Source organism: Gigantopelta aegis, chromosome 10 (genome assembly GCF_016097555.1).
Source record: "Gigantopelta aegis isolate Gae_Host chromosome 10, Gae_host_genome, whole genome shotgun sequence".
Taxonomy (NCBI): domain Eukaryota; kingdom Metazoa; phylum Mollusca; class Gastropoda; order Neomphalida; family Peltospiridae; genus Gigantopelta; species Gigantopelta aegis.
The window spans coordinates 64,165,479-64,191,102 of NC_054708.1; the positions used below are offsets into that span (position 1 = coordinate 64,165,479).

A 25,624-nucleotide genomic window follows, 5' to 3' on the forward strand; every position below is an offset into this window, starting at 1 on the left:
GTAATATACGAATAAAATTATAAAGCTATGCACCAAAATTTCAAGTCAATCTCTTGATGTATTGCAAATAAAAGTCTTGAAAACTGTAATGCTGAGATGGTTGTAATATTTCCTATGTTCAAGAACCAAAACTCTGTCAAAAAGGGAAGTCCAATCTGATCTGGAAATTTACAAGACAGTTACAACATTACATGCAAAATATCAGCTCAGTATCTTAACACATTACAAGAAACGTCTAGAAAACTGGTGGTTGTAATAGTTCCTAAGTTCAAGGGCCATAACTCTGTCAACAAGAGTACCAGTGAGGTACATGGTATGCCTATCAGGAGTTTGATGGAAAACCATATCTATATTAATGAATATGTTACGGGTATGATTCAATTCTAATTATATGAAATTTTTGCAATGGAATGGATGAACAGTTTGTTTTGGACCAACCACCATCCCAAGTTGTTCTTACATGTGAGGTTTAATGGTCCTGTATGCATCTGTATGCAAGATATGATCCGGACAAGAATTTATTGTTATGTGCAGTAGCCCATGAAAAGTAAGTCACAGTGACCTAGTAATAGTATGCGACACACTGCCATTCCAAGTCCTGTATGCATCTGTATGCAAGATATGGTCTGGACAAGGATTTATTGTTATGTGCAGTAGACCGTGAAAAGTAGGTCACAGTGACTTAGTAATAGTAAGAGACTCATCATCATTCCAAGCTGTTCCTACATATAAGGTTTGATTCTCCTGTATGCATCTGTATGCAAGATATGATCTGGACAAGAAAAAGTTAACAGACAGATGTACGGACGGACAGACAGACGGACAACATCAAACCATAATACGACCCATAGATTAAAATGAGCATATCACCATGAAACTCAAACTTGTTCTGTAACTTTACATGATAAAGCTATATGCAGTATTTCAGCCCAATATCGTGATGCTTTACAAAGAAAGTCTGGAAACCAGTGATGGTTGTAATGTCTACTAAGTTCAAGGGACATAACCATGTCATAAATGAGCAAATCCTAACAAAACTCAAACTTGATTTGTAACTCTACATGGTAAAATCTACACACAAAATGTCGGATCAACATCTTGAGGCATTACAGAGAAAAGTCCAAAAAAAGATGGACAGACAGAGACAAAACCTATAGTCTCCTCCCTTTGGACTGGTAGCAGGCCCATAGGAACCTGGGGGGGGGGGGGGGGGGGCTAGGGAGCTATGTCCATGCATGCACACACACACACACTCACACACTCACACACACACGTCATCCGATTGGTCCAGACGTAGCAACGGGAGTTTGTTCATTTTTCGATGAACGTAAAAATTACGTCGTCAGGGAATGTCATATGTGATGACGTCAGTTTATATGGCAAGTTGTCTTAATGAGCGTTATTGTTTATGGATAAAAAATTATTCAAAATAAAATATGACGTTTTAGTGTTATTATTAGCATGTATCATTCAAATTTAATTATAAGTATTGTCTGTTATTTCTTCTACGTTCATCTGGGTATGAAAAACAAAAATCATCCGCAAACTTATGTGAGAACGGCTTCGCCGATTCACACAGTTTGCGGATGACTTTTTTTGTTCATACCCCGATGAACGTAAAAGAAACAACAGACAATCCTTAAATAAATAGATAAAAATAAGGCTTTTAAACTCTACGCCTCCCCACCTCACCCCCACCCCGACCAGAGGCTGTGGTTAGAGTCTGTCCCCCACCCCCACCTCAAATATTATTCCTATAAGCACTGGGTAGGTAGAGGACTAATAAAATCATTTTTAAAAAACCCACCCCAAAACAAATAAAGAAACCCCCCCCCCCCCCAAAAAAAAAACAACCTAGAAAATATAAATGCATGGTAATTAATGTTCACAGGAAGCCATCATTAATCAAACATCAAGAGTACATGTACGTCCAATTATCCTTACAACTTATTTGTGCACAGCTATAAATGATCTTGTTGGAGGTATTATTTTTGGATTTGTATTTGTGGCCATCTCATTAGTGATAGATGGACTGGAGTATTGATCTGCATGGCTAAGTCTTGTTAACAGTCTATTACTCGACCACCCATCTGGAGGATCAGACCTCCAGGCTCTGTTTATAGCATGTTTTTAACTGAAAAGATAAGCTCACTTAATGATGTTTGATGCTTAGTTGTAAAAATTCTTTTAAAAACATCTCATGATAACAGGTTAGAAATAGAAATAAACATTTCCTGCTTCACTTTAAAGATATAAATTTTTCGCCTGGCTGAGTATTGTGGAATTGTGGGGAAAAGATAGTTATGCTTTATTTTTAATGTGGAAAAAATAAAAGTAAATAAATACAAAATTATCGAGAGAGAGAGAGAGAGAGGGAGGGAGGGAGGGAGAGAGAGAGAGAGAGAGAGAGAGAGAGAGAGAGAGAGAGAGAGAGAGAGAGAGAGAGAGAGAGAGAGAGAGAGAGAGAGAGGGGAGAGAGAGAGAGAGAGAATGAGAGAGGGGGAGGAGAGAGAGAGAGAGACAGAGAGAGAGACAGATAGAGACAGAGAGACACAGAGAGAGAGTGAGAAAGAGAGAGAGTGAGAAAGAGAGGGGGGGGAGGGAGAGAGGGGGAGAGAAAGGTGAAAGAGATGGGGGAGAGGAGGAGAGAGATGGGAAGAGTGAGGGGGTTAAAGAGGAGAGAGTGGGGAGAGAGAGAGGGGGAGAGAGAGGGGGAGAGAGAGGGGGGAGAAAGACACAGAGAGAATCAAGCCTGTCTTAAACGACCATACAAGATAGTAATCAAAAGCAACTGCTTGAGACAGGTGACCATTGAATACAGAGTGCCACTTTTAGTCTTTAAAATGTTTGCTATTTATCATTCTTTCCTTTTTGTTTACCACTTGTACTGCTAATTAATGGATGTGTGCTCTATTAGTTACCATTCATCAACTTTAGTCTTCAGAAATAATGAAGTATTAACAATGTTCTAGCTAGGATTTTGATGGGGCAGGGCGCCAATTTAATTGTAGGGAATTTTTAACGCGAAAATCTTATTTTTGAGGCAAGTGCTGGATATCATCGAATTTTTCACATTCATAAATATCATATATGTAGGCATATCTATGCTGGTTTTAATTTACAAAACATTTTTGGAGGGAGGGGGACAATCAATTTCTAAACCCAAATTTATTATTCTTAAATTTGGATGTTTGATGAAACAGTACATTCATCGCCATATGCAATATTATTATACTAATGTACTAAATATAGACACTATTAAAAAAAATCTCATTCCAGCCAGTGCAACACGCCTGAAATGTGCCGTGGTATGTCCTATCCTGTCTTTGGGATGGTGTATATAAACGATGAAACTAATGGAAAAAAGTAGCGGGTTTTTCTCTAAGACTAAATTTCAAAATTACCAAATGTTTGACATCCAATAGCCGATTATTAATAAATCAATATGCTCTAGTGGTGTCGTTAAATAAAATCAAACTTTAACTATTAAAATGTTTTACAAAAGGTTGGATCACCTAAAAAATCATATTCTTTTTTTATTATATATAGTATTTATACCATTTAATATCATGCCCAAATGTAATTTAAAATAAATAAATGAAATAATTAAAAGAAATCAAGAAATGAAAAAAAGAGAATGATTAGAAATAAATAAAAAGAAATAAAGAAATAAAAGACCAAACAAATTTAAAAACTGACATAAGGATATATTTGTAACAAGTTGCTCACTGCATTTAAAAACGGCTATTATTGCATGTCAAGGTTTAGATAGATTTCATTAAATAGCTTTTTGTAGACATGCTTTTAACAAAACAGTTATGCCTTCATAGACCAAATAACCAGTGTTGCTAGTTTACTCTGTGCCATATTATAAAGATGTAATCGATGTGTCATTGATAAGGACTACTGACATCAGTTAAAACTATATGTATCTTGGTCTGGGTATTGGCAAAGGCAAAAATTACTTTCAAAAATTTACTTTAATTTAATAAATTTCGCATTTGACGTTCTGTCGAAGGGTATCATGATGGTCTACTTTCAACTAGGTGTTTGCTAGGTGGTGTGTGGTTATGTGCATGATGGTGTGAGGATTATTTCGCATTCAAGCTTTGTAAGACTGCCTGTCCGCTTGTCTGCAGTCATATCGACTAACAATAGAAAAGAACAAAACATATCACGTTACTGCTGTCGGCTTTCACAACTGTGGCCAAACAATGTACTGTCAAACATTTTTTAGTTGGGAATTCAGACTCGTAACAACACTGTACACGCTTTGAGAGGAAAGCAAGATTTTGTATTTTTGCTTGACAATGAATTAGGGCAGGGCGGCGATAATCAGGGGCGGTGTGAAAACAAACACGGCAGGGCAGTACAAAACGGGGGAGGGCGCAGCGCCCTTCTATTTATTGCTAGCTAGAACACTGATTAATTTGGAATCCATTCTCTCACAAGTTTATTTTCATTTTTCATTTACTTACTACTTCATGCGATGTATTGGCATACATGTAGTAGAGGAATCTACAAATGACAAACTTAGCTTACCCAAAGGCAATCAGATGCATTCCACAGCAATGTACAGGAGCATTTTATAACATTCAACTGTGGTGGTTGAGTGGGGTGGAATTGTGGAGGGCATTATTAAAATATTTAAATGTTTTAACTATGGTATCCATAAAAGTTGCATTTCAGCATTGATATAATTAGGCTAAAACTTTAAGAATATATATAGTGAAAAGGGGAAAATATTCACAGTACCTGGAACATCATAGGTTAAAACCCCAGCTTAAGAAAAATAGAATTTGAATTCATGCAATGCTAATTAAATCTAATCCTTGTTGGATGGAACTAGATGGGACCACTTGATGTGTGTCTAATGCATGTAAACAAGTTCTGTCAAAATAATTTATCTTCATATCCCAAATCTCTTCAAACATCTTCACCAAATATCCAAGCTACATTTTCTTTTGTGTATTTGTTTGTTTCAGTGTTTTGTTTAAGCACACCACTAGACCACATTGATTAATTAATCATCAGCTGTTGGATGTCAAATATTTGGTAATTCTGACACGTAGTCATCACTGCCTCATCAGAGGAAAAGAAAGAAAGAAATGTTTTATTTAACGACGCACTCAACACATTTTATTTACGGTTATATGGTGTCAGACATATGGTTTAAGGACCACACAGATTTTGAGAGGAAACCTGCTGTCGCCACTAAATGGGCTACTCTTCCGATTAGCAGCAAGGGATCTTTTATTTGCGCTTCCCACAGGCAGGATAGCACAAACCATGGCCTTTGTTGAACCAGTTATGGATCACTGGTCGGTGCAAGTGGTTTACACCGACCCATTGAACCTTGCGGAGCACTCACTCAGGGTTTGGAGTCGGTATCTGGATTAAAAATCCCATGCCTCAACTGGGATCCGAACCCAGTACCTACCAGCCTGTAAACTGATGGCCTACCACGACGCCACCGAGGCCGGTCATCAGAGGAAACCTGCTACATTTTTCCTAATGCAGAAAGGAATCTTTTATATGCACTTTCCCACAGATAGGAAGGCACATACCACAGCTTTTGACCAGTTGTGGTGCACTGTTTGGAACAAAAAAAAACCCAACAGTTGAATGGATCCACAGAGGTGGTTCGATCCCGCGACGCAAGCACCTTAAGCGAGCACTCAAGCGACTAAGCTAAATCCGGCCCCTCTTTTGTGTATGTTACTGAACACTTCTGTCACCTGTCACAAGAAAGAATGATAAATAGCAAACATTTTAAAGGATAAAAGTGGCACTGTATTCAGCGGTCACCTGTCTCAAGCAGTTGCTTTTGACTACTATCTTGTATGGTCATTTAAGACAGGCTTGATTCTCTCTGTCTCTTTCTCCCCCCTCTCTCCCCCTCTGTATCCCCCTCTATCTTCCCCCTATCCCCCATCTCTTTCACCTTTCTCTCCCCTCCCCCCCCCATCTCTCTGTCTGTCTCTCTCTCTGTGTATCTCTCTCTCTCTCTCTCTCTCTCTCTCTCTCTCTCTCTCTCTCTCTCTCTCTCTCTCTCTACTGAACACTTCTGTCACTTGAGGCGGGATCTAGCTCAGTCAGTAGAGCACTCACCTGATGTGCATTAGTGATGGGATCGAAACCCTTCGGTGGACCCATTCACTGATTTTATTTTTCCATCCCAACCAGTACCCAACAAAATAGTCCTGTCTGTGGGAAAGTGTATATATAAGATCCCTTGCTACTAATGCAAAAATGTACCACTTGGGTTTCCTCTCTAAGACTGTGTATCAGAATTACCAAATGCTTGACACATCCAAAAGCTGATGATTAATCACCAATATGCTCTAGTGGTGTCGTTAAACAAAACAAACTTGTAACTTTTGTTTTTGTCTAATATACTAGTAGCTAGCTGTGAGCATGAAACGTTAATGTTAATACACGAGAAACTTGAATGTTAATACACAAGAAACTTGAATGTTAACACACAAGAAACTTGAATGTTAATACACAACAAAATTGAATGTTAATACACAAGAAACTTGAATGTTAACACACAAGAAACTTGAATGTTAACACACAGCAAAATTGAATGTTAATACACAAGAAACTTGAATGTTAACACACAAGAAACTTGAATGTTAATACACAACAAAATTGAATGTTAATACACAAGAAACTTGAATGTTAACACACGAGAAACTTGAATGTTAATACACGAGAAACTTGAATGTTAATACACGAAAAACTTTAATATTCATACACGAGAAACTTTACTGGTTACTACACGGTGAACTTTTCCTATATTGAATACTGGTGAAATCTGAGAGGGATCTGCATATTAGCAGACAGTAAAGCTGACAAACCAGATATCTCTGACACATGGTGTTCTGGGTCCTTACACCAGACACTAATATCCGTGAGATAACCCTGTTACCTCATGCACACAGTACAGGCGGAGGAATCTTCAAAATTTTCAACAACAAAAAAATCTGCTCAGTTGTTATGCCGCCCCTGTTTTATGTACACATGAAGATACCATAGCATTAATTGGAATGGGATGTCGTAAAATAAACATTGGTCATTTTCTGTGCTTTGTACCGTACATATCTTGTAGCTGATATTTATTAATTTTACAAAGGTTATATAAAGCCAAATATTTAACTGTACTGGTAATTATGGAGTCCTTGTATTTTCAAGAATTCCTCTATACAAATGAACTAATTAAGGATATAAAGACAAAATTACTTTATGTTAATCTCATTTGTGTTGACACTACAAATTTATTAAATTCAATTTTTTCATCTTTTTTTAACAGTCATATATATTAGTATATTGACTTTCAGTTAGTATATTGACTTTCAGTTACTCTGTTGACTTTCAGTTACTCTACTGACTTTCAGTTACTCTGTTGACTTTCAGTTACTCTGTTGACTTTCAGTTACTCTACTGACTTTCAGTTACTGTATTGACTTTCAGTTACTGTATTGACTTTCAGTTAGTATATTGACTTTCAGTTACTTTATTGACTTTCAGTTACTGTATCGACTTTCAGTTACTGTATTGACTTTCAGTTACTCTATTGACTTTCAGTTACTCTATTGACTTTCAGTTAGTATACTGACTTTCAGTTACTGTATTGACTTTCAGTTACTGTATTGACTTTCAGTTAGTATATTGACTTTCAGTTACTTTATTGACTTTCAGTTAGTATATTGACTTTCAGTTACTGTATTGACTTTCAGTTACTGTAATGACTTTCAGTTACTTTATTGACTTTCAGTTACTTTATTGACTTTCAGTTACTGTACTGACTTTCAGTTACTATACTGACATCCACTAGCCGATCATTAATAAATCAATGTGCACTAGTGGCGTCGTTAAATAAAACAAACTTTTAACTTTAGTTACTTTATTTGTCCTAACCTGATCAACTAATATTTGAAATTGTTTCTTCCTTTTTTAAATCATTATTTTCTTTCTTTATCTCTCTCATGTTTGTTTTTCTCCACATGTTCATCAAAGAAGGATTTGAAATCTTTTACCAGTACTGCAAGGGGGTGGAATGTAGCTCAGTGTTAAAGTGCTGACTTGATGTGTGGCCAGTCTAGGATCGATCCCCATCGGTGGGCCCACTGGACTATTTCTCGTTCCAGCTAGTCCACCACGACTGGTATACCAAAGGCCATGGTATCTGCTATGGTGTCTGTAATATGGCACATATAAAAGATCCCTTGCTACTGATGGAAAAATGTAGTGGGTTTCTTCTCTAAGACAACATGTCAAAATTACCAAATGTTTGACATCCAATAGCCGATGATTAATAAATCAATGTGCTCCAGTGGTGTCATTAAACAAAACAAACCATAACTTGTTATAACTGCAATCCCGTGCACTTTTCCATCCTAAAATATCCTCAGTTGATGCAAATTACAACACAACTACAGTTTTAATAAATTTATGTGTTTCCCTTTTCAACACACCATAAACTGACTGTATACAATCCACAAGTCTTACTACCTAAAAAGCTAAGCCCGGAAGATGGTATATAAAATAGTAATGAAGATAAGTATTGCTCCAAGCAGTTTCATAAGAAGATACCAGAGGCGCATTCAAACACATACAATGTTTCAACTACATGTACATTGATGAAAAGGAATCAGGGATCACATCAACACTAACTAGTTTTGGGAATCATCTCGGTGGCATCATGGTTAGGCCATCGGTCAACAGGCTGGTAGATACTGGGTTCGGATCCCAGTCAAGGCATGGGATTTTTAATCCAAATACCGACTCCAAACCCTGAGTAAGTGCTCTGCAAGGCTCAATGGGTAGGTGTAAACCACTTGCACCGACCAGTAATCCATAACTGGTTCAACAAAGGCCATGGTTTGTGCTATCCTGCCTGTGGGAAGTGCAAATAAAAGATCCCTTGCTGCTAATCGGAAAGAGTAGCCCATGAAGTGGCGACAGCGGGTTTCCTCTCAAAATCTGTGTGGTCCTTAACCATATGTCTGACGTCATATAACCATAAATAAAATGTGTTGAGTGCGTCGTTAAATAAAACATTTCTTTCTTTTTCATTTGTTATAATCCACAGGCGTAGGAAGGTGCCAAAAGAGGGATGGGGGGCACACACACACACACACATATATATATAAATACATGTATAAATATATAAAAACCATCGCTGCTGCTTCCTACACCAGTATAATCAGTTTGTTTGCATCCATCATTCAACAGTCTGGTTAGAATTATATGAAAATAAGATGGATAAATTGAACAATAAAACAGGACCACAGTCCCCAGAGCACATCCTGCAATTCTGCCCCCTCTACGATGAAGCCAGGTTGAAGCACTGTCCGAACGGAGCAACACTGGCTGTCAAGCTTTGGGGTTCCAAAGAAGACTTGACAGAGACAGTGTTTTTTATCACCACAACTGGACTCCAAATCTAAAGCATGATCAACTATAGCTTGAATGCAGAACAACACCATTAGAGCAAATTGATTTATTAATCATCAACTGTTGGTTGTCAATCATTGGATAATTTGATATATAGTCTTATAGAAGAAACCCACTACATTTTTCCATTAGTAGCAAGGGATCTTTTATATACCAGTCTTGTGAATAATAGTTAATGACCAGTATTGTTGTGGTCACCTGCAGAGACCTTTCAACTGGCTAATTGTACCTTCAGTAACTGTTTAATATATTTTGTCTTTATGTACACATAAAAACAAACACCAACACAACATACTTATATCAATTCCATCATCTAAACTTGAGGAACAATTACACTTAACATTTTAGTACACCATCGATTATGAATTTTCATAATCAATATCATCACATCGGTAGAGCCAAACTGACCCTTTTTAAAATTATAATTGATCACTGGTACTGCAACCAAAATTCTTGTCCATAGTGTTAGGAAGTGAAAGTTTGGTTTGTTTAACGACACAACTGCAGCACATCGGTTTATTAATCATCGGCTATTGGATGTCAAACATTTGGTAATTCTGACTCATAGTCATCAGAGGAAACCCGCACATTTTTTACTAATGCAGTAAGGGATTTTTTATATGCACTTTCCCACAGACAGAAAAACACACACCACAACATTTGTCAAGTTGTGATGTACTGGATGGAACGAGAAAAACCCAGTCAGTTAAATGGATCCACCGAGGTGGTTCGATCCTGCGAAACAAGCACCTCAAGCTCAACTGACTTAGCTAAATCCCGCCCCTTGTTAGGAAGTTAACCGTGTTACTGGCATTCACTGATATTCAATCCCACTTTACATATTTGTACTTTACACAGACAGGAAGGAAGGAAGGAAATGTTTTATTTGACGACACACTCAACACATTTTATTTATGGTTACTAGTATATGCCGTCAGACATATGGTTAAGGACCACACAGATACTGAGATAGGAAACCCGCTGCCGCCACTTCATAGGCTACTCTTTTCGATTAGCAGCAAGGGATCTTTTATATGCACCATCCCATAGACAGGATAGCACATACCACGGCCTTTGGTGTACCAGTTGTGGTGCACTGGCTGGAACAAGAAATAGCCCAATAGGCCCATTGATGGGGATCGATCCCATAACTGACCGTGCATCAAGCGAGCGCTTTACCACTGGGTTATACAGACAGGGGCAGGATTTAGCTCAGTCAGTTGAGTGCACACTTGAGGTGCTTACAACTGATTGGGGGTTTTCTCGGTCCAACCAGTGCACCACAACTGGTCATAAAGGCTGTGGTATGTGCTTTCCTGTCTGTGGGAAAGTGCATATAAAAGATCCCTTGTAGCGGGTTTCCTATGATGACTACGTGTCAGAATGATCATGTTTGACATCCAATAGCCGATGATTAATTAATCAATGTGCTCTAGAGTTGTTGTTAAACAAAACTAACTTTATATAGAAATGAGGTTAATAGTGACTGATATATGTTCTACAATACCAAGTGCTCCCTTATTGTATTTTCTCAGTGTATTTTGTAGACTATTCAGTATATGATTGTTCATGTAATCTTTTACATTGGAAATCAGTGGTGGTGGGATTCTGCCAAGAGGTATCAGTTTCATGAAAACTTCATTTGAAAAAAACCCTATATTATAAATAAGATAAAAGAATAGAAAAATGGCACTTTTATTGTAAATAAGATAAAGGAATAGAAAAATGACACTTTTATTGTAAATAAGATAAAGAATCTAAATAAAAATGGCACCTTTATTGTAAATAAGATAAAGGATTTGAAAAATGACACATTACAAGAAAAAATCAAATGCTGATGATCAATTCTAAATGCTTAAATATTATAAATATATTTAGGAAAAGTTTGTTTGTTTTGTTTAACGACACCACTGGAGCACACTGATTAATTAATAATCGGCTATTGGATGTCAAACATTTGGTAATTCTGATTTATAGTCATCAGACGAAACCAGCTACATTTTTCCATTAGTAGCAAGGGATCTTTCATATGTACCATCCCACAGACAGGGAAAATATATTTAGAAATGCAACTAGTTACTTCATTCGCTAATTTACTCATTTATTCATGTTAAATCAAGTTTTGTTTTTATATCCATTTAACATTCAAACATGCTGTCCTGGGAAAACAGTGGGCGTACATTTAGTGAGAGCATTTAAAGCTTACTCTCAACTGGAGCCTGAACTGGGCTCTGAACCCAGTACCTACCAGTCTTAGGTCCAATGACTTAATGCAGTTTCAAGTCAAATACATGTTGAGATGTCAGTATTAAAAAGTGGTCTCAAGACACAGTATAATGGAGATATATAGTCCGTCAAACGTGAACTAGGCATATAACTATTTATCTAATAATTTACCCATAATATCCATGTCATAGATCCATCTGATGTGCACCATTATTAACCTGGATACTATTTTTTTTGCTATCAATGGGTCATTTGTTTACAAGCCAACAAGACATGTACACCTGAGTGTAATGTTTAGATAAGATTTAGTTAAAGTATGTGACGTCAAATTACATTTGTGCTAATGTGATGATGTCATATTACTGACGGCCTTTGATATACCAGCTGCAGTGTATTGGTTGGGATGAGAAATCGTCCAATAAAAGAAGGAAGGAAATGTTTTATTTAACGACACACTCAACACATTTTATTTACGGTTATATGGCATCGGACATATGGTTAAAGACCACATAGGTATTGAGAGAGGAAACCTGCTGTCGCCACTTCATGGGCTACTCTTTTCGATTAGCAGCAAAGGATCTTTTATATGCACCATCCCACAGACAGGGTAGCACATACTGATATACCAGTCGTGGTGCACTGGCTGGAACGAGAAATAGCCCAATGAGCCCATCGACGGGGATCGATCCCCGACCAACCATGCGTTGACCAACCACTGGGCTACATCCCATCCTATTACCGATGGAGGCAACTTTAGAATTGTGATTTACTAAATATTGAATATTGATTTAGAAGTCTTATAGGATAAACACAATATGCTACTAATGTTTGTTAATATGTCAACCATGTCTAGTTAATCAGTATTTGTCTCGACAGAGACTCAACAAATACCAATTAACACAGACTCAGTTGATATCTGCCATATAAAAAAACCCACTCATGATGAATCTTCCATATACAAAACATTACTCATAACTATCAAAGAATGTGTTTTGGGGCTTTTTTTAGAATGGTCTTAAAAAACAAAACCTATAACACCTCTCTTATCAGACTGTCAATCAAACGCCAAATCTGTAACCAACTGAAATAATCTGCACAGGTTGTGTGGGAATTATGTTATTAAAGTACTGTGTCACGCCAGATATCATCTGTTAAATATATCAAGAGATCATTAACACTAAATGCAGGGTGGACGCCTCTTATAGCTATATGGCGGCAATTCTTTTCATAGATGTTGACTCGAAAGAACGTGCCTTTTGATTAAAATCATTATTTCTATCTTTGGATGAGAAAAGCATGGTATTAGCCTTTGTTGGTGGAGTCACAGAACAGATATAGAAGATAATGAGATAACAGTTATGTGTCCTGAAAATAATAATCTGGGAATGATCAATAAAAAATTAGGTATTTGGTTTGTAATGTACATATTACAATGTGCTTTCCATCCATCCACCCAATATTCCATCTGAGTTTCTGTCCGTCCATCCATCTGTCCATCCATCTGTCCGTCCATCCATTTGTCCATCCATTCGTCCGTCCATCCATACATCCATCTGTCCGTCCATCTGTCCGTCCGTCCATCTATCCATCCATCCATCCGTCCATCCATCCATCCATCCATCCGTCTGTCCATCCATCCATCTGTCCATCCGTCCGTCCATCCATCCATCCATTTAAACACTATTGTTTTATTAATATAAACTGGTTACCTGTGTGTTATGGGTACCGATACAAGATTCAATTCTGTCAGTGGACTCATTGTGTTTTTCATACTCCAAGCAGTGCACCATTATCTGCATCATGGCAGCAGGTTTCTCCTTTCTAGATCATGTAACAACTACCAGATGTTAGACATGTTGCTCTAGATTAACCATGTGCTGGGCTGTCATTATACACATATTTCTTTCCATGTTACATGTGTTTAAATGGATGGACGGATAGACGGATGGGTGCATAGATAAATGGATGGATGAACTGACAGACAGATGGATAAATGGATGAATGAATGAATAAAATTATGAATAAATGGATGGATGGACGGACGGATGGACGGATGGATGGACAGATGGATGGACAGATAGATGGGCACACAGAGAAAAGGATGGATGTGCATGGATGGATGGATGGATGGATGGATGGATGGATGGATGGATGGATGGATGGAAGGGTGGAAGGAAGGAAGGAAGGATGGAAGGAAGGAAGGAAGGAAGGAAGGAAGGAAGGAAGGATGGATTGATGGATGGATGGATGGATGGACGGATGGACAGACGGATGGATAGATGGACAGAAATATTAAGTGGTGACTTACCTCCTTCTTAAGTACTCCTTTTGGGCAATCTTTCATGAAGTCTTTGTACCTAGGCGACAGAAAAACCTTTTGAGACAATATTATTCACATCTTACTGAATATTAACGCGTATCTTCTATTACTTCTGAAAGGTCAGCACAGCTAAAGATAAACTATTTATGCCTCACAACATACTTAAAATATCTTCTCAAACAAACTACTCATATTTAATATCAAAATCATCAGGGACAAACAAAGGATGGCATTTTTATCACAAAGTCCTTGCTTTAATAACAGTCGCGATAGAAATATCTGATGATTCAGCCTTTTAGGTAATAATAAAGATGAAGCCAGGGAGACATTTGAGAAGGTTGTACAATGTACGAGGTGCAATGGAACCACTAGTGTAGCCAGGGGAGGTATGTGGGCCATGGCCTCCCCCAATCACACCTTTTTGATTTTCCTCACCACCTTTGTCTGAAATTGTCCCATGGCATAGCACATAGGCAGTGTAGTTGCTCCCTCCCTCACCCACCCCCTCTATAAAATCCTTGTTGTGCCAGTGAATGCAATAATATAACACTATGATGCAAAGAACCAACTCAAATGGACAATAAATGATATTGCTCATTTACGTATTTAGAAATTGTGAAATATTAAAAGGAAATATATTTACTGACATAGAGAATACTACATGAGTAAGCTGCTGAATACCATTTATGTTGCATTGAATTGTTTTTAAAAAAACATGCAAAAGTGAGTTGGATATGTTTTTAAACAATGAGTTATAAGATAAATGGTATCTAACAGACACGAATGTAGTATTCTATTTCTTACACATCCTCAAAAACCAGTGTTTTTTTTTAACTAAAATATATCTACGGAACTTGGGCAGCAGTTAACTTATGCGTCATACTATAATCACTTTTATGTTATCTTAGATGTGACAGAACAATCTATTTCGGACATCCTTATATTATTGGATGGTATGGCTCTGCATGGTGATTGGGTCATCCTCACCATGGAGAAGCCAGTCACAAAAGTTATCTCCATGTTGGAGGTGATATTTATCTACCATGGGTCACCTCTTACACATGTGTGTAAGAATGACTGAGTCTTACATATCAAACAATGAAGAAATCATGTAATTTCTCAGGCAATGTGTATAGAGACGTCAAGTGTCAGTGGAGCATTGGATCATGTCTGTATCATTTCTTAGTTAGCTTTTTGTAATTCTAAGACTTTCTTCCAGAAACTAATTTGAGGCTATGTAATTAAAAACAAAACAGATCATAGGTGCCCCTACTAGGTGGATAGGGGTTTGAAAGCTCTTGAAATAGGACACTGCATTTCTTGTACTTTGATACATTTTACAGTTATTCTCTTATTATAATATTTCTTAAAATTATAAAAATTAATCCATCAATTTCCAAGATTTTAGGGTAGAACATTTTACCCTTTTTACCCTCTGACCGAAGTGCTGCTTTTTGAACAATTACAAATAAATTGTTGTCAAGATCATCCTTTGGGCGCACTCAACACATTTTATTTTCGGTTATATAGCGTCAGATATATGGTTAAGGACCACACATATTTTGAAAGAGGAAACCTGCTGTCGCCACTTCATGGGCTACTCTTTTCGATTAGCAGCATGGGATCATTTATATGCACCATCCCACAGACTGGGTGGTACATACCACGGCCTTTGTTACACCAGTTGTGGAGCACAGGCTGGAATGAGAAATAACACAATGGGTCCACCGACAGGGATGGATCCTAGACCAACCATGCATCAAGCGAACGCTTTACCACTGGGCTAAATCCCGCCCCTCCTTTGGGGGCGGTTCAATAATTAAGTAATGCAAAAATGTTATTCCCCTTTCTCCACAGCCCTCTAAATTGCGACCTATTGTTTTATTTGGCAACTAAAATATTTCACACTATCTACATGTTTATCAACACCCCCACCCCCACTGTCCCTACTGATCAATATTCTTAGATATTTTGTTTGTACTTTTGTTAGATACTAGATTTCCAAAAAAAGGGGGTGGGGGGGGGGGGGGGGGGAGAGATCTGTTAATGAACTAAATATCAACAACTTGTTGCATTTTATTTCATAAATATAAATGAGACATTGTTTTGAAAACGTAATGTGACTCCTGACAAGCACTTCACCACCTTCCCCATGTTTCATGTCACATTCCTTCTCCACTATTATGTGCAACCATTGGCACAGCCAGGGTTTTAGATTGAGGGGGGGGGGGGCCCATTATTGGGGGGGGGGGGTGCAACCCACACTGTAAGTATGTATGTATATTTTATAAAATGTAATACAGTAAAGACAAAAGAAAAAAAAAGCTTGACTGGTGTGGGGGGGGGGGGGGGGCATGGCCCCTGTGGCCCCCTCACTACGCCACTGTAATATCCTACCAGTATTAAAACAAGACAGACCTTTTTTTTACTAATTTTATAAAATCATACATGTAGTGTGGGTTAACCCCCCCCCCCCCCCCCCCCCCCTACAAAATCCTAGCTAGCCAGTAAAACAACATAGCCTGGCCTGTTGATATGTGTAACATTGTATTAAACAAGAGTACTAATGAGGTACATGATATGCGCATCAGGAGTTTGATGGACAACCATATCTATATTAATTAATATGTTATGGGTATGATTCAATTCTAATTATGTGAAGTTGTTCCTACATGCGGTTTGGTGGTCCTGTATGCATGTATGCAAGATATGATCTCGACAAGGATTTACTGTTATGTGCAGTAGACTGTGAAAAGTAGGTCATAGTGACCTAGTAATAGTATGTGACACACCACCATCCCAAGTTGTTTCTACATGTGAGGTTTGATGGTCCTGTATGAATCTGTATGCAAGATATGGTCTGGACAAGGATTTACTGTTATGTGCAGTACTGCTATCCCAAGTTGTTCCTACATGCGGTTTGGTGGTCCTGTATGCATGTATGCAAGATATGATCTCGACAAGGATTTACTGTTATGTGCAGTAGACTGTGAAAAGTAGGTCATAGTGACCTAGTAATAGTATGCGACACACAGCCATCTAAGTTGTTCCTACATGTGAGGTTTGATGGTTCTGTATGCATCTGTATGCAAGATATGGTCCATACAAGGATTTACTGTTATGTGCAGTAGACCATAAAAAGTAGGTCACAGTAACCTAGTAATAGTATGTGACACACCACCATCCCAAGTTGTTTCTACATGTGAGGTTTGATGGTCCTGTATGAATCTGTATGCAAGATATGGTCTGGACAAGGATTTACTGTTATGTGCAGTACTGCTATCCCAAGTTGTTCCTACATGTGAGGTTTGATGGTCCTGTATGCATCTGTATGCAAGATATGGTCTGGACAAGGATTTACTGTTATGTGCAGTAGACCGTGAAAAGTAGGTCACAGTGACCTAGTAATAGTATGTGACATACTACTATCCTAAGTTGTTCCTACATGTGAGGTTTGATGGTCCTGTATGCATCTGTATGCAAGGTATGATCCGGACATGAAACAGTTAACAGACGTATGTACGGACAGACAGACAATGCCATACCATAATACATGGGGGTATATAAAAAAAATGGTGTGTTTGATATATGCAAAACTGGTGTGTTTTGATATACATGTGTAAAACTGTATTAAAAAAGTGCAATAATAAAAATAAAAAACTGCATTTGTATGTGTACCAATGTATTAAAAAAGACAAGAAAAAGGTCTTGTGTTTTGCATGTGCAACACTATATTTAAATATATATATATATATATATGTGCAACAATGTATTTAAAAAACAGGATTGTCCTATTTGGTTGAAGTCCATGATCTGGTCCAAGTGCTATTTTATTTGGTTGAAAAAATTAAAATAATAATTAGAGTGATTACCAGTACTTAGATAACCTGACATTACCTCACTTAGCTCTATTTGAGTAAAGTGGCCTGGGTAAAAGCCAGACTTGTCCAATATTCGCGGTGTCAACCCAAAATTTTATTACATTGGGTACTCCAAGATTGCATTTACTAGTGGTGCTCATTTGGACCACACAAGCCAAGGACAAAAACAGACGACAACTGGAGAGTATGTCAGAAACACCTTCATTCACAACCATGTATTCCCTAGTAATTATATTGTACACCTTAATATGACTTCTGTATCTTTTATAGTCTTTTAACAAATTATTTTATATCACTATTGTATAATATACTCTTCAAAAAAAGTAGGGGAACTCTAATAAGAATTTACAATTGCCAAAATTGTAAGGTATATTAGCTGTGGGGAATGGTTATATGATAATAGTGAATTAATTGGGCAAACATTATAACTGATAGTTCAGTATTACAGTAGGTTTTATGACCACCAAAGATCTTGAAGGACGATTGGGGTCAAAAGTGAAAATTGAAAGTTAGGTTAAATTACGGCTTTAAATCCAATGTTATGGCTACTGTGTTACTAAAGTAAGTTTTGTGGATATTAATCAGAACTGTTAACACTTACCAATTCTGTAGTTCAACTTGACTGACTGAAAATAAATAACAAATTGGGTTACAGAAGAAAGAATTTACAAAACAGAAACAAAGAAAGAAAGAAAGAAATGTTTTATTTAACGACGCACTCAACACATTTTATTTACGGTTATATGGTGTCAGACATATGGTTAAGGACCACACAGATTTTGAGAGGAAACCCGCTGTCGCCACTACATGAGCTACTCTTCCGATTAGCAGGAAGGGATCTTTTATTTGCACTTCCCACAGGCAGGATAGCACAAACCACGGCCTTTGTTGAACCAGTTATGGATCACTGGTCGATGCAAGTGGTTTACACCTACCCATTGAGCCTTGCGGAGCACTCACTCAGGGTTTGGAGTCGGTATCTGGATTAAAAATCCCATGCCTCGACTGGGATCCGAACCCAGTACCTACCAGCCTGTAGACCGATGGCCTGCCATGACGCCATGGGCCTAATTCACAAAGCTCTCTTAGGCTCTGCTAGACAACAAAGCGTCCTCTTTGCAAGGCTTTTAGCATTACACTGCGAGATCGCAAAGTTGCGAGAGTCTAGTGAATTAGGCCCCATGCTATTAACTTCAAAATAACTTGAGGCATTAAATCAAACCTAACCAGTTTTACTAGATTAAAAAAAGAAATCTAATCCAAATGCAATTAAAAACACCCTTGTGCTGTTCTAAGAATACCCATATGGGGGACAGGCAAGTCATTATTTTCTTAGTAATCATCCAACACATACAATAAAATAAAATAATTGGATTTCTTTGCATTTAAAAAACAAAAGACCAAACAAAAACAAAAGACAAAAAAATAGACTTTTTGATGTTGCCTCTTTGTGGTTATTTGCAGAACTTAAATGAGGGTGCTTGTAGACTATAATTGTCATGGAAAGCTCTACCAATGATTGGTGATGACTAATTTAGTCAAGTAATTACCAGGATTAAATGAAGCTATAGGTCTACACCAACTCAAACAAAACTAGTAGAATTTTCCAAGCTGCATTTTCATGTGTATAATAAAGTTGGAATATTGATTTTTTTTTTTTAATATGGATAATCAACTTCAAAGTGTGGATAGGAATTAACTCAGTGAGGCCATCAATGAAGAGGATGAAGCTCATGACCAATATGATCAGAGTTTCTGCCAGAGGGTAAACGTGAGCACATTGATGTATTAATCATAGGCATGTTAAACATATAGTATCTAACAGGGTTTCTGCCAGAGGGTAAAATGTGTATGGCGCAATACCCCTTTTTTTTGGCAGATTAAATTTTGTTAGTTAACCTTTTAACAAAATTAATTATTCTTATCATCACTGTATGATTTTCTCAACCCTAACCTCAACTTTAACCCATTTTCCCCCTGTTGACTGTGGTTGCATTCAATTCCATAGCAGCATACCCAAAAATGTCTTTCTGGCAGAAATACTGGTGAGTGATCTAACTGCTGCACTACAGCTGTATATATTAAAGTTAAAGTTTGTTTTGTTTACTAACACCACTAGAGCACGTTCATTTATTAATCATGGGCTGTTGGATGTTAAACATATAGTACATAATTTACAAAGCCTGTTTATGTCTTACACACATGTAACTACATGTACATACATTGACAATGCTTAAACACCTGTTTACGTCATACACACATGTAACTACATGTACATACATTTACAATGCTTAAACACCTGTTTATGTCTTACATGCGTGTAACTACATGTACATACATTGACAATGCTTAAACACCTGCATTTAAGAAAAACAGGCTTCGTAAATTCAATATCTTAGAGAGAAAACTTGCTAACATTTTTCCATTAGCAGCAAGGGATCTTTTATATGTACGATCCCACAGACAGGATAGCACACACTACCACCTTTGATAAACCAGTCGTGCTGCACTGGCTGGAACGAGAAATAGCCCAATGGGCCCACCGACGGGGATCGATCCTAGACCAACCATGCATCAGGCAAGCACTATACCACTGGGTTATGTCCCGGTCCCTGTGGTCATGGAAAAGAATACTTAACGTTCTAAAATAATAAATGGAAATGGAATTAATTTTTAAAACATTTTTCTGAAGTGACGGTATCATGAAAACCGTACATAACAAAATGTTTAAAAATTATATATTCTTCAGTTGAAATAAGCTTCTAAACAGCATTACACTGGTGTCAACATGAGGACGAAAATGTGTATTTTGTCCTACACTGGAGCTGGACGCTATTGATATTTCAGGTTCGGTATCTGTATCAGTTTTTTGGGGGCTATTTATTAGTACGGTATTTGGTATTGATACAATAACAATACCAACATTGAGCTGTATTTTTGGTATACTCGGCTTTATATGCATGCCCGAGTTGATTCTCATCCACTAATTTTATCTAAATAAAATTAAATTCCATACTCAAGGCTCTCGTCTCTTCTTTTCTGCTATTTTGTGTTCGTCAGATAGTGCTTTACTATATGGCATAAAACATTTTTCAATACCAAAATTTTTGAATTTTGATATTTGCTCAGTACGCTAAATTGGTACGACATGATACCGATACCGAATGGTATATATGGTATACAGCCCAGCTCTATCCTACACTATATAAAGATACAAATCAGGCTTATAAGAAGTTACACACACATCATGTCAGATATCATTCCCATGGGCCCACATTATATTTTTATATTTCATAAAATATTGTTACTATAGAAACTGATCACAAATTATTTCCTGAGGTTTCTTATTGATTATTTAGGAAGGTAATCTTAATGATTAGTTCTGTCATATGGAATTCAGAAACCTTTGCCTATTTGTTCGGTTGTGGTATTGCAGTTAACTTATAAATATAATTTGTATTGATGAAATATGACCATGTTGATAATATGATGACAATGGTAACAATAACGACGATGACAATGATTATGATAATGGTGATGATGAAGAATATGATGGTGATGATATTGGTGATGATGATGAATATGATGGTGATGATGATGGTGGGGGTGATTGATGATGGTGATGATGATGATGGGTGATGTGATGATGTTTTTGATGATGATAATAATGATAATGGTGATGATGATAATGTTGATGTTTTTGATGATGATGGTGGTGGTGGAAGTGATGATGATGATGATGGTGGTGGTAGAGGTGATGATGATGATGATGGTGGGGTGAGGAGGATGGTGGGGTGGGGTGAGGTGATGATGATAATGGTAAAGATGTTTTTGATGATGATGATGATTGTGGTGGAAGTGAGGATGATGATGATGGTGATGGTGGGGGTGGGGTGAGGTGATGATGTTTTTGATGATGATGGTGGTGGGGGTGATGATGCTAATGATGATGATGGTGGTGAGGATGAGGATGATGATGGTGGTGGTGGTGGGGGTGATGATAATGATGGTGGGGTGGTGGTGATGATTATGGTGGAGGTGGGGTGGGGGTGATGATGATGATGATGTTTTTGATGATGATGATAATGGTGATGATGATGATAATGGTGATGATGATGATGATGATAATGATGGTGATGGTCAACTAATACTGCTAAAAGGGCAAGTTTAGTTATAGAAAAAGTTAAAGTTTTTTTTTTTTAACAACACCACTAGAGCACAGTGATATATTAATCATCACCTATTGGATGTCAAACATTTTGTTAATTTTGACATATTTGTTTGTTTGTTACTGGGTATGTCTAATGACACCACTAGAGCACATTGATTTATTAATCATCGGCTATTGGATATCAAACATATGGAAATTTTGACATAGTCTTAGAGAGGAAAACTGCTACATTTTTCCATTAGTAGCAAGGGATCTTTTATATGCACCATCCTACAGACAGGATAGCAGATATACCAGTTGTGGTGCACTGGCTGGTGCAAAAAAAAAATTGTCATATAATCTTAGTGAGGAAATCTGCTACATTTTTCCATTAGTAGCAAGGGATCTTTTATATACAAAATCCTACAGACAGGATACCCTTTGATATACCTGTCATGGTACACTGGCTAGAACGAGAAATAGCCAAATGGTGCCACCGATGGGGGAGCTATGCAGCATGCTAGACTGACCGCGCACCTAGTGAGTGCTATAGCACTGGGCTAAGTCCTGCCCTTTTGGCTACAGCAATACATTTTATTCAGGTAACCCTCTGTTATAAGTGTGCAGGTGTGGGTGGGGGTCATTTTATTCAAGTAACCCTCTGTTGTAAGTGTGCGGGTGTGGGTGGAGGTCATTTTATTCAAGTAACCCTCTGTTATAAGTGTGCAGGTGTGGGTGGAGGTCATTTTATTCAAGTAACCCTCTGTTATAAGTGTGCAGGTGTGGGTGGGGGTCATTTTATTCAAGTAACCCTCTGTTATAAGTGTGCAGGTGTGGGTGGAGGTCATTTTATTCAAGTAACCCTCTGTTATAAGTGTGCAGGTGTGGGTGGGGGTCATTTTATTCAAGTAACCCTCTGTTGTAAGTGTGCGGGTGTGGGTGGAGGTCATTTTATTCAAGTAAACCTCTGTTGTAAGTGTGCAGGTGTGGGTGGAGGTCATTTTATTCAAGTAACCCTCTGTTGTAAGTGTGCGGGTGTGGGTGGAGGTCATTTTATTCAAGTAACCCTCTGTTGTAAGTGTGCGGGTGTGGGTGGAGGTCATTTTATTCAAGTAAACCTCTGTTGTAAGTGTGCGGGTGTGGGTGGAGGTAATTTTATTCAAGTAACCCTCTGTTGTAAGTGTGCGGGTGTGGGTGGAGGTAATTTTATTCAAGTAACCCTCTGTTGTAAGTGTGCGGGTGTGGGTGGAGGTAATTTTATTCAAGTAACCCTCTGTTATAAGTGTGCGGGTGTGGGTGGAGGTCATTTTATTCAAGTAAACCTCTGTTATAAGTGTGCGGGTGTGGGTGGAGGTCATTTTATTCAAGTAACCCTCTGTTATAAGTGTGCGGGTGTGGGTGGAGGTCATTTTATTCAAGTAACCCTCTGTTATAAGTGTGCGGGTGTGGGTGGAGGTCATTTTATTCAAGTAACCCTCTGTTATAAGTGTGAGGGTGTGGGTGGAGGTCATTTGCAACCCTATACAGCTGTACGTCAGTAATGTAAATATTAAAAAAAACCTGGTTGTTTACAAGATTCGAGCATTTTCGTTTGATTCGGGCAAAAACCAGCCTGCATCCCCTACAAAAATGGGAGCCTTTATGCCTATGCCTTCTGTAAAAGATAACACTTTTAAAAAAACATTCTTTAAACTTAACAATTCTTTCTCTAAAATTCAACAGAGGACACATTCTTATAAAATGACTGGTTTGTTTTAGGTGAAAATGGAATGACATTAGCTAAAATACAGGCATTATATTACTTGGTTTTAAACTGGTTATAAACAATAATGAAAATAACTTGGTGGAGGAGAGCAGTCAAAAATTAATCAGGATAAAATAATACTGGGTTGTCTCCAGCTAGACAGAAAGAGCACTTTAAAAAAAAAGAAAAAAAAAGGGAAGCCAACATCCGCCTCCCCTACTCCTGCTAGGACAGTCTCAGTTATATCGGCTGTTTGTCATGGATAAAGCCCATATCTGGATAGAGATAATATTATTGTTAGTGAAAACGAAGTCAGTGTAGTGGCTTCTGGGTTGTTACTTTACCCCACCCCTGTACATTTCAAATACCTTTCCTATGGTCTAACATATCAGGGTCGTTGCCCCCACCCCCCACCCCCCCCCCAAAAAAAATCTGGTAAAAATAATATGACACTTTACTGGTTATTGATACTGATGTTTTAAGTATCCCTGAAATGGCTGCAAAATGATATTTTAGAGCTTCTAGAATTCAAAATTCGGGGGGGGGGGGGGGGGGGGGTTCATGCCCTCGGACCCGCTAGTGTCTTGCACCTTCCATGCTTGTTCATTCCAATAATTCTACTACACTACCCCCACTCCCACCCACCCCCGCCCTTACACACACAAAATCCTATCTACGAACATGCATATAACTATATTTATGGCACGTAAACGTAATGCATATCGACTTTGCTATTCTGTTGTCAAAATGAACACATGCATGCACACGGTATCTAGTACATGTATGTATTAGGTTTTCAGCACGCAAGTAAAACGAAAAAAGTTAATCTAGAAATCTGTCAAGTTTAATCGGTAAATAATTAACTCGGTCCCGTTCCACGAAGCAGATTTAGCGCTAAGACTACCTTTAGTGCTTAACTACCTAAAGCGATCTTAGCACTATGACTGCTTCGAGGAACGGGGCCTTGGTAGATAACCAAGAGCCCATGTTAAAATTTATTGATTTCATTCTAAAATGTAGATATATATTACTAGAAACAAGACATTTACATCCAACACAGTCGCTAAAACAAGAGAGAAATTATTAAAAACAAAAAAAGAAAAGAAAGAAAAAAGAAAAGTAAGAAAGAAATGAAAGAACATACAACTTGTAAGTTGTTCGTGTTGTCTAAATATAAATATCGCTATATTAAGTTGTAAGATACTTACAATAAGTACAATTCATCAATTCCTTCAGTTCCGAAGATTTTAACTTGCTTGCTCTTTTGCCCATATCTTTGTAAAATCACTTTTTGTTTTTAACGAACTCTGGCACATGGTAGAGCTATACAATTCCTCCTCAAGACTACACTAAGCATCTCATACGATACGGCACCGTGACGTCATAATGTTGTTGACAGCTGCTGCCGGTAGTGGTAGTGCGCTACGAACAAGGTCGCAGAAAAGTGAAACCATTAAAGAGTCGTGCATAAATAGGCCTGCGTTGCTAGAACACGCACATTCAAGCAGGATTCCCGCAAATATAATGATTAAATTAATGTCAAAATAACTAGACTAATGCAATGACAGAAATACATGGGCTAAAGCCCCATTTTGCGTTCATGTCGCAAACATTTTTATTTATACCTAAACATCGAATTGATGAATAGGGACTACTTTGGAACAGACCTAGATTTTGACATACCAGCCTATAACTAGTTGGAACGGGAAACATTAATAGTTCCTCAGAGAATATTGATTAAACGAATCACCACACTTTAGGTGAACGCTCTACAACCGCAGGTGTGTATTCGGGGGGTGGGGAGGGTGGGAACGACCCCCTCCCCGGAGGAGCCTGACACC

The 25,624-nt window shown here is 37.9% G+C and overlaps 1 protein-coding gene across 1 annotated transcript in view; it reads right to left on the reverse strand.

The window, feature by feature from the left end:
- LOC121383086 (neuronal calcium sensor 1-like) overlaps positions 1-25,186 on the reverse strand; it is a 47,094-nt gene extending 21,908 nt beyond the window's left edge. The window contains exons 1-3 of the mRNA XM_041512860.1: positions 24,992-25,186; positions 18,491-18,515; positions 13,997-14,045 (exon numbers count right to left, since the gene is read on the reverse strand). Coding sequence (XP_041368794.1) covers positions 13,997-14,045; positions 18,491-18,515; positions 24,992-25,055 — 138 coding nt within the window. The 5' untranslated portion in view covers positions 25,056-25,186. The remainder of the gene's footprint in view (positions 1-13,996; positions 14,046-18,490; positions 18,516-24,991) is intronic.
- Between the last annotated feature and the right edge of the window lie 438 nt (positions 25,187-25,624).